This window comes from Citrus sinensis, chromosome 7 (assembly GCF_022201045.2).
Source record: "Citrus sinensis cultivar Valencia sweet orange chromosome 7, DVS_A1.0, whole genome shotgun sequence".
NCBI lineage: Eukaryota > Viridiplantae > Streptophyta > Magnoliopsida > Sapindales > Rutaceae > Citrus > Citrus sinensis.
This window is the reverse complement of record NC_068562.1, coordinates 21613535-21624975: the sequence shown is the minus strand read 5'-3', so window position 1 is coordinate 21624975 and position 11441 is coordinate 21613535. Positions and strand designations below refer to the sequence as shown.

General features: G+C 30.3%; 1 protein-coding gene across 1 annotated transcript; it reads left to right on the top strand.

Moving 5' to 3' along the window:
- The first annotated feature begins 1576 nt into the window (after positions 1-1576).
- LOC107176301 (uncharacterized) lies at positions 1577-2775 on the top strand. The gene is made up of 2 exons (XM_015528591.1): positions 1577-2111; positions 2183-2775. Exons 1-2 carry the CDS (start codon positions 1577-1579, stop codon positions 2773-2775), a joined length of 1128 nt encoding a protein of 375 aa, XP_015384077.1.
- The last annotated feature ends 8666 nt before the right edge of the window (positions 2776-11441 follow it).

Here is an 11441-nt window from a genome sequence, read left to right as displayed (position 1 = left end):
TGAGATAGTGGAAGCACTGGCTCAGGTGGGTCCAACAAAAGCCCCAGGTCCAGATGGATTGTTGGCTGCCTTTTTCCAAAAACATTGGCCTTCAACCAGAGAGGGAGTTATAGCTACTTGTTTGCATATTCTCAATGACAAAGGTAACTTAGATTCTCTTAATCATACTCACATTGCCCTTGTGCCTAAAGTTGCCAAGCCCCGAAAAGTCACTGAATTTCGGCCAATAAGCTTATGTAACGTTGTGTACAGAATCATAGCCAAGACAATAGCTAATAGATTGAAACCAACCTTATCCCAAATCATCTCCCCGACTCAGAGTGCATTTATTCCCAATAGACTCATTACGGACAATGTGATTATTGGTTATGAATGCCTTCATAAGATTAGGCATAGCAAAAGCAAAAGAAATGGTTTAGTGGCTCTTAAGCTAGACATAAGCAAGGCCTACGACAGAGTAGAATGGTATTTCCTGGAGCAAACTATGAGGAAGCTGGGGTTTTCAAATCAATGGATAAGTTTAATAATGAGATGTATTACCACTGTTTCTTACTCAGTTATCATCAATGGAGTACCAAGAGGCTTGATTTTTCCTGAAAGAGGGCTTAGGCAAGGGTGTCCACTCTCCCCATACCTGTTCCTTTTATGTGCTGAGGTCTTTTCCAGCTTGCTGTCCCAAGCAGAAAGAAATCAGCAAATCAAGGGATTAATATTCGCAAAAGATGTTACTATCTCCCATCTCCTCTTTGCGGATGATAGTTTAATTTTCACAAAAGCTGCAGTGGCTGATTGTAAGCATCTAAAAGGTCTCTTTGACACTTATGCAAAGGCTTCGGGGCAGATTTTTAACTTTGAAAAGTCATCTATGTTTTTCAGTGGTAAAATTTCCGAGGGGCAGATTTCAGCGATCAAGAGTATTTTCAAGCTCAAGGTGGTTCCCAAGTATGAAAGATACTTAGGCCTCCCATCCATGATAGGCCGGAAGAAGATGAGTTTTTTCAAGGATGTCAAATTAAAGGTCTTAAGCAAAATCTCCAGCTGGCACCATAAAATGTTCTCTAGTGGAGGAAAAGAAGTTCTTATTAAAGAAGTCGCTCAAGCCATCCCAGCATATGCCATTAGCGTTTTCAAACTTCCGAAGGGGCTGTGTGAAGACATCCAAAGAGCTATTGCTAAATTTTGGTGGGGTTCGAATCAAGATAAGCAAGCAATCCATTGGTCTAGATAGGAGAAATTAAGTTGTGCAAAGAGTAGAGGGGGACTGGGTTTCAGAGATTTTACAAGTTTCAATCAAGCAATGGTGGCTAAACAAGGTTGGAGGCTGCTTCAGTTTCCGAATTCCCTAGTATCCAAAGTGCTGCAAGCAAAATACTACAGGAACTCCTCTTTTTTAAATGCAAAGGAAGGTTCTAATCCTTCGTTTATCTGGAAAAGCATCCTCTAGGGTAGGCAAGTCATAAAAAAAGGGGCAAGATGGCGAATTGGGAATGGGAGCAATATTCGGGTGTACAAAGACAGCTGGCTGCAGCTGCCAAGACTGGATACTTTCAAACCGATATCCCCTCCAACACTGCCCATGGATACTACAGTGGCTGAGTTGATAACTGCGGACAGCACTTGGAATGAAGCTAAGCTGAAGCACCATTTTTGTGAGGAGGACACAGAAGCTATGCTCAAAATTTCCCTCCCCCCAAGCCATAAAGAGGATTCCTTACTATGGCATTTTGACAAAAAAGGGGAATACACTGTAAAAAGTGGCTACCAGGTGGCTCTCAAGCTTAAATTTCCAAATCAGGCCAGCAGCTCAGCTAGCTCCCCCCAAAGATGGAACAATCTGTGGTCCCTTAACTTGCTTGAAAAAATCAAAATCTTCATGTGGAGAGCATCTAAAAACCTTCTTCCAACAGCTGAAAACTTGTGGAAAAGAAAATGCCTCCAAGATCCAATTTGCAAAAGGTGTTGTAGGAGTGTAGAAACCATTCACCATGCTCTGATGGAGTGTAAAGCAACGAAGAAGATATGGGCTCATCTTCTCTCCAGCCCAATTTTCAGAATATTCCAAGCCAGAGCATCCTCAGCATCATCCAAGATATGCCCTCCAACATGCGGAAGTCTGATTTCGAGCTTTTGATCTCACTATGCTGGGTGGCTTGGTATGCTCGAAACAAGTTTATTTTTTAAGGTAAGAAGATAGACCCAAGGCTCTCCGCAGCTAAAGCTGAAGCAGTGACTGATGCTTTCCAAAGAGCTAGGAACCATGGAGCCACTCATATCCATACCAGCAGCAAAGTACCGCAGCATAAGTGGAAGCCTCCTCCGAAGAATGTCTTCAAAGTTAACGTGGATGCAGCCATAAACAGCAAGAGGCAAATGGCAGGCCTAGGAGCTGTTATTAGAGACTCAGAGAACAATTTTGTAGCTACAGGAATCATGCAAACTGGTATGAAGGAGAGTGTCAGCTATGCAGAAGCTGAAGCCATTGATTGGGGATTAAAGCTTGCTAGAAGGGCAGCTCTTTCCACTTTGATCATAGAGTCAGATTGCCTAGAAGTGGTTGAGTTGGTAAACAACACAAAGAGCAACAAAACAGGACTATGGTGGATAATTGAAGAGATCCAGAACCAAAAAAGAACTTTTTGTAATGTAATTGTCAATCATATCCCTAGAACCTGTAATGTTTGTGCTCATTCCCTAGCAAAATTTGCTGTGGGAGCAAATACGCCTGCTGTCTGGGTAGACCATATTCCAGCAGAGGTGATGAATGTTCTGGTTTAGTGTTGTTTTAAATGGAAAGGTTTACTTTCTTCTCAAAAAAAAAAAAGAAAAGTCATTTTCAAATCCATAAGAAAGTACGACGCAAATAATTCGAGATCGAAAATTCGGACCTATACATATTGAGACCTGTCTCAACATATTAAAATTTAGCTTAGAATTTAAAATAAATAAATAAATATACAACTCGCATGGTTAATTCTCGAACCCTCAGCCTCAAAGAAGAGGTGAGGAGGCGAATGAGCAATTCAGTTAAGGAGTATTAATCTCTCGGTTAAAGCTGGACTTCACCTTCTTTAAAAAATATTCGAACAATTAAAACCTTTCAATTTTTTTATGTTGTATCAATGACACAAATTTTTTTAGCATTCATGTGGTCTCTAATTGTTAATACTAGCTTCGCCGTTCACCTCCTGCTGGACTTTCGAAAATTTTTAAATACATTTTTTAAATTTAGCCTATTATTGATTTGAAACACTGAAAATGCCTCTTCTGAATTTTAAAAATATCACATATTAATGTTCTATGATTTTATGTGTTTTGGCCTTTTCACGTTCAAATAAAAAAAAAATTCTCAAATTTCTAATTAATCCAAATCACTCCTACCTCCCATCCAGTCCTCTTTTTCCATTTCTTTAAGCTTTCACACAAATACGTAAATTTTTACTCTCTTTATTGTTTAGTCAATTTGTCATTTCAATCAAAATTTGAGATTTTTTTTTTTTTTTTTTTTTGGTATGGATATTTGCCAAATAATCTTAATCTGAAGGAATTTGATAGAACTTTTTGCTTATTAATAATTTTATTTGATTATTTAATGCTAAGTTGTGTTCACGTTATTTGATTGTTTCGTTAGCAAAAAAGACATTATACAGTGTATTTCTAGTGCCATTCTTGACCCTGCATGGGTAAATATCATTACTTTCAAAGTAATGCAATAACTAAATTTTTAAAATTATATTAGGTTTTAAATGTGCCCTAGATCGATTGAATTCTAAATACTCTTATGATAATAAGATATTACTGTTTGAACTTAACTCCTGTTAGATTAAATTTCAGGAACCACCAAAAAAAATATCTCTTCAAGTGTGTGCCCTGTGCTTCCATATAATCACCTTGTGCCATTTGTATTTTTGTTTTTTTTTAATTATTTACTCCCTTTTTTTTTCTAACGGTCATAAACATTGCCACTGTTCTAATAATAGTTGTGGTTCGGTGTCCACTATTTTTGAAAAATTAGTGTAAATTTATAGTTCAATCAATCAAATATTGATTCTACTTGAAGATAAAACAGCAACGGGCCAAAAATTGTATCCATTATATTCGCCACGAACGCATCAAGAAGCGGCATAGTTCGTGCATGCACCTTAAGTCCTTAACCCGGCTTCATTTTCTCATTGCCATCAGTTCGTTGGGTACTATTTTTGTAGAGCTGCAATTTTATCCAACAATTGTTTGATAAATTAAAAATTGACAATACTTTTATTCATACAGTCAAAAATATTATTAGTAAAATATATTTACCTAACAATCAATTTTTATGTTATTTTACAGACTCACAGCTAGTGGAAACATAAATTAATCAAATTAATCTTTAGTTACTTGGCATAGGAGCGAAGCCAAGTTTTTTTAGGGGTGGGCCGTGGGCTAATATGATTTTTTGTTAACGTATTAATTAAGAGATTTTTTATGGTGGGTTATATAGAAATTACTTTTTTAAAAAATATAATATGTACGTATTTTATTGAAAGGTTTATAATTTTCTTTAACTAAATTTCAAAAATTTAAAAATAAAAAACTGAGTTGGCTTATAATTTTTATCTTTAACTAAAAGAAGAGTGAATAAGAATTTATCTTTACCTAAATTTCAAAAATTTAAAAATAAAAAACTGAGTTGGCTTATAATTTTCTTAACACTCTATTGAGAGAATCATGAACGAAAAAAAAATCATATAATATTCATGTGAATCAAGGTATATTGAATAAATTCGTAATATTAAATTAAAATTCAACTTAAGATGATTATACTGTAAATCAAAATCTTTAATTGTAGGAAGAAAAATAAAATTCAAACGTTTAATAATGTGTTTTTTTTTTTTTTTTTGTCATCAAGGTTAGAGGGTAAAGAGTGAGAGAAGCTTAGATAGAGAGAAATAAGTTGAAGTTGAGATGAATAAATTAAAAAGTATAAAGATAAATATAAATATTATTAACAATATTGAAAATATTAATAATAACATTATTAAAAAATCTATTTAGAAGGATTTATTTAAAAAATTTCTCAAATTTTGGATTGGCTAGCTATTGCCCATCTTAGCCATCAAGTGGCTTCGTCACTGACTTAACATTCTCTTCATCATATTCATCGTTCTATGTCTCTGTCTCTCATCTCATCCCCCTTAAAGCTAGGTGAGACTCTTGAGGGATAAAGAAATAAAGAGAAATTTTTTTAAGAATATAAAAATTACAAGACCTTAATATCAAAAGAACCCAATTAATAGTCCTCTGAACACAATACAGTAAAACTTTGATAAATAAATTTTCGATTATTTAATAATCATACTAAATAATAGAATTTTTTTGTCCCAATTTGGGACAATGTAATAAATTAATAATCTTGCTAAATAAATAAGATAATAATTTTTTTGAATTTTTTAAGGTCAAATGAAAATATAAATTAATAATTAGTTAAATAATAAAAATACTAATGATAACTAATATATAAAATTCATAAAATTAAGAATTTTCTTTTCTTGACAACTTCCATTTTCTCAATTCTATTATAAAATACATTTAATGATTTGAGACTAAAAATAAAGCTAATAATTGATATATTTATGAAGTTTATGTTCTATGTAATTTAAGCATTTGAAACTCTTTATCTTCTGAGTATTATTAGAGTATTAAAAATTGAAAAGTATGTACACCAATTTTATGAATATGTACAACGTACTTGAATTAGTTTCTAGCTTCTCTGTATATGTTCATAATATTTACTAGTTTTGTTTAGTACATACATGATAAATTTCATACATGAATCTTGGTAAAAAGAGTAGTACACAAACTAAGATGCTATAAGTAATTAAAATATAAAGTTATTCTCAAACCTATATATTCATTTACCAATAAATTGATAAATTATTTATTTATTGATAAATGAATAACATCGTTAAGATAATATTTTTTTTCTTAGTCCCAACAATATTATTTTATAGAGTTTTTACTGTATTTTAAAATTTTCAGGAAATATATAGACATTACCCCTTGATTCCTTGCATTGCAAGTCTCTGCAACACCCAACAGCAAGTAATTAAATGTTTGTAGTTGTTGTTTGGAAGGTAAAATAATTTTATTTCACAATTGTTTGAGGAGAAAATTTGTAATAATTTTATTATTTTTATCAAAATTATCTGAAGTCAAATTTATCAAACACAATCTATTTTTATTATTTCATAACCAAAGCTTTTATTTTACAACATATATATATCCTAAAAGTTACAGCATCACAATATAAAAAAAGCCCTAAAGCAAATAATTTTACGTAATAATAGTATCCAAATTTTAAAATAATCTTGTTCTCATCCTGCTCTTACATCTTGCCTGATACTTATGCAATTAATGTCAAACTCATAAATAGTTTTTAAAATCTTACAAATTTAAATTTGAGCATTAATAGTTAAATAGCAAGAAGATATCATCAAGACAAAAATGAAATTATTGTTCATACTACAATATCACTGTAGCACACAAATGACAGTATTATTTATGTTATAATCATAGGCTGCTCTTCCCCTAGACAATTTAAGCAGTTGTTTAGGGTTTCACTATAGATAAAAGTCCCTAATTTTATTCCTAAATTATAGTTATTAATTATTGATTTAATTTATTATTATTTTATAATTATATTTTCCATAAACAAACTACTAAATCCTTACAAAGTCTCCTTTTAACATTATAATTAACAATTTTAATCTCATTTATTTCCTCCATATATTTCATCTAAAACTTTAGAAAGGCCACATATTTTTAAAAATTATTATCCATTAATATCTTTTTCCAATTAAAAAAAAAAAAACACATGGAACCTTCATTGCTTTGGTGAAAAAACTACTTTCTCTACCCTAGTTTTCACTTAAGAAAAAAAAATCAATTGTTTTACTTTCCATTGATCACTGCCACTCAGAGCCTCAATCCATTAAAGTTAAATTTCTCAAATTTCCAGATTATATCTTTCCATTCTCTTATTAATTAATTATGTTATTCAGTTGTTTTTGTTTCTTTTTAAAAATATTATTGTGTTCATAGGTTGTTTTCTTGTAATCATCTAGCATAATTGTTTGCTTAATTACTCTTGTTTCACTAGAAAAAAAAAATGTCTACTAAAAAAATATGCACGAGGACACAAAAAACTTCAAAAATAAGAGAAGAATAGAAAAGTTAGTTTAATTTCAAAAAGGAGCCATTGATAAAAACTTATTTAAGATCATCTATGTTATAGGAAATATTAAATAGGTTAACTATATTGTCTATTGAGAAATATATATTAGGAAAATTAGAATATAAAAATTTGATTAATAATTTTACATCTCAAAAGCTAGAGCAATTGATTTTAAATAAATAAAATTTCAATAAAATTAATACATACTTTTTACCTCAAATTATTTGAAAAACCTAATTAAAATAATTCGCTTAAGGCCTAAAATATGATTGAGCCGCCCTGGCTATAATATTATGCTGCAATATTATTATTTCTACGTTGATTATATTTTCTTAATGGCTCAATATCATTGTCTTTAAATTTTTTTAGTAAAGTAAGTTTAAAATACTTTTTCATAAGAATTAAGAATAGAAAATGGTGATAGTGGAGGGCGGGTGTCGTTTGTAGGCTGGTGGTGGAACGTGGCAAATCATCGTAGTCGTATTTGTTTGGTTACCAACCGTGGGGTCCACTAAATCCCTCAATTCTCTTTGACTTTTCATCGTTCTGCTTTTTGGCAGCCGCCGGTTCACTGTTCACAGTTACTTCAAAATTTAATTTTAGAGGCCAAAATTTGATTCATCATTATGAGCGCATGCGAATAGCAAAGAGCATAGGGACTTTGCTTCCATTATTGTCATCTCTATGCAGCCGCCAGCCTCCTGTTGATTTCGATCCCCCTACTCCCCAATAGCCTAATCCAATTTAGATTCTGCACACATTATTTCTGGTTTAATATATAGTAGCATAGAACTTCACTCATCACTACTGTAGTGTAATTTGTAGAGCATGATACACCAACTAAAAGATAAAGATACAATAGAATTCCGTTAAATTAATGTTTGATTAATTAATAATTTTAATTAAATAATAGTTTGATAACTTTAATCAAAAAGTAATTTTTGTTGATCTCGATTTGGGCCCAACACCATTAAATTAATAATTTAATAAATTTATTAGATAAAATTTTAAAAAGAAGTTTTTTTATAGGACCCAATTAATACATAAATTAATAATTAATTAATTTGAAATTAAATATATATGATATGTTTATGATTTTCTTTGACAAATTGACATTATGCTTTTTGCATTTAATCAATTATTAATTATCATTTTCCTCACACCTTTCAGATGATAAGTTATTGTTGTATTTTATGTGCCGTGTTAAGAGAAATAAGAGAGAGATCAGCTTAATATATTATCTCTAAAAAGTCTCCTTTGATGAGTTATCTTGTAATCTTGATCCTAATCATACAATCTAACCGAAGGAATATCAAATGACTGATTCACTCAACCAAGATTAAATAAAAAACGTATCAAACAGCTCCACAAAATCACTAAATTCTCTAATTATACTACCTTTATACTTCATAAAAAAAAAACCTATTATGAACGTGATATTATTTTTATAAATTAATAATTATTAATTTATTGATATATTAATATTGACCAAAATTAATCAATTTTTCATGATCCCAAGGCTATTAATTTATCAAAATTCTAATATATAGTTATTTTAAAAAAAATGTATTTACATACTATAGATGGGAGAGTCATACTCTCGACATCAAGAATAAGGTAAGGAAAAAGATGATCGCCACTCAAAAAAAAAAAAAAAAACTACCAACTTGTAATCAAATTACATAGTAATGATATGCTTTACAAAGTCGGATAAAAAAATTATATTTTAAATGATATGTCACCAATTTATAATTATCATATATTTAGTAATAGTTGACTTTTAATATTGTTATTAATAAGACAATTTCACAAAGATCATTTAAGATAAAAATTTTATATTCTAATTTTGTAAACATACCATTATTCTCTGGCTTATTAATAAAGTTCAACTATTGCTCATACGAAAGTGTCTTTCAGATTCATGTCTCAAATAATTTTAAACCAAGTAGCAATCGTACTGTCTAAATTTACTTTATATTGTTCTCATTGTATTGCATGAATAAAATATTTTGCTTCACATTTATATTGTTACCTTTGAGTTTGGATTTGATCGAATACAATAGTTTTTATTTGAAGAGGAGTGCTACCAACAGTCGCTTATGCAAGCGACTGTTGCACTCGCTGGCTCTCTGAACGACACGTGTCTTAGAGTGTGAACAAATGTGTCAGTTCATTAAATTAGAAAAGCACTCATATTTTATTTTTTTACACCCTCCACTTGAGCTAAGAAAATTACAACGCTACCCTGATCTTCTTAGCATTCACAGTTACGCTGGCGACCACAACAGCTCATCAAGACATCCTTCGCAGTTTTTGTTTTTCAATTTTTTTATTAATTTTACACTGATTAGTTTTCACAAAAAAAATTATTAATTATCTCAAATTTTGACCACAGCCCCAACCCCCAATTCTTTTTTTAACCATTATTTTAGTTAAAGTATTTAACAATTTAAATTTTTTAAAATAAGATAAAATTATTATAAGATTATGATGTCTACAAATTTATTTAATATTACAAAGGTCCTAATAATGATTAATTAGGGATAGATTTTATGAGACTGTATTTAATTCAAAAGAAACTTACTTTTTTTTTCATATATAAAAATATAGAAATAGCAAGTGAGAGAAGAAAATTTTGAGAGACTAAATGATAAGGAGAGTATTAGATAAAAATAAAAAATGATAGTGATTGTCCTTATCATTAGTCCCTCAAAATTTTATTCTCTTACCTACTTTTTCTCTATTTTTTGAATAAAAAGTAAGTCACTTTTGAATTAAATACAATCTCTCTGTTAATAGTATTCTAAAGAGGGTTAAAAAATGATTGTAGAAATGTATTCTTGTCCAGTAAAATTTATCCACCTCTGCAATATTAAATAAATTTTTAGATGTATCATAATCTTATAATAATTTTATCTTATTTTAAAAAATTTAAATTGTAAATGGTTTAATGAAAATAATGATAAAAAGAATGTGGATTGCGACTTTGCTCAGAATTTGAGATAATTTAGAGCAATTTCTTTTGGTGAAACATTTAGAGCAATTTCTTTTGGTGAAAACTAATAAGTGTAATAATTAATAAAAATAAATAAATTGCAAAAGATGGAAGCATAATTTAATCAACGAACCAATTAACCAAAGTTGATGAGCTGTTGTGGTCATCAACCAGCATAACTGTGATTGATAAGAATGCAAGGGTAGCGTTGTAATTTTTGTACCTCAAGTAGAGGGTGTAAAAAAAATAAAATATGAGTGCTTTTCTAATTTATGGAATTGACACATTTGTTCACGCTCTAAGAAACACGTCATCCAAGGAAGCAGCGAGTGCAACAGTTGCTCGCATAAGCGACTGTTGCTGGCACTCCTCTTATTTGAAATAAAGTAACTGAAAAAAAACACTCAGGACTGTTATGGTACACAAATAATTGTTTACTTTCAATCAAAATCATGATTTGAGATCAAAATTACGAAATAATAATAACAACGACGACGACTATTGTTATAATAATAAAATGGAATAAAATATCAGTGGATCTATCTTATAGAAAAGGAGTGGAGCCCAAAATATGCGACAAAAGCCAACCTCATTGGCAATAATGAAACGAATGGATTTATCAAGGGAAGCCTTTTCTACCACGTGGTTTCTATTTTAGGGGCTCCATGTATGCTGCCGAAGATTCATTCGAAGATCCACAAAACGAGAATCCACCAGTAATTTTTTTTTATAAAAATAAATATGTTTCTAGTAAAATCATTAATTTAATTTATTTTTTTAAGAAAATTTATTATCCACTATTACTATCTACTATTATGCAGTATCCCTCGTCTAAGAGTCCATTGTATTTTGTTTTATTTATTCCCACTATATGTAGAAATAATAAGTCATTATTGGATTCGGCTATAAAAGAAATTAAATACTTTAACTAAAATAATAAAAATCTATTTTCTTTTTAGTCTAAGCGTGATGTTTAAAGAATTCCTCAAACAGACTCCATAATCCCATTCTACTTGTCAATATCTTTAAAATAAGAGTAATGATACAGCCACAAACTCTTGTACAAATTTATTTTGTACAAACTGATGTGGCATGATAAGATTGGTTGAATTAAATATCATTTGGCCCACATGATTTGTTTTTATTAATTTATATTTTCATTCAACTAATGAATTAATGCCACGTCAGTTTGTACAAAATAAGTTTGTACAAGAGTTTGTGGCTGTATCATTACTC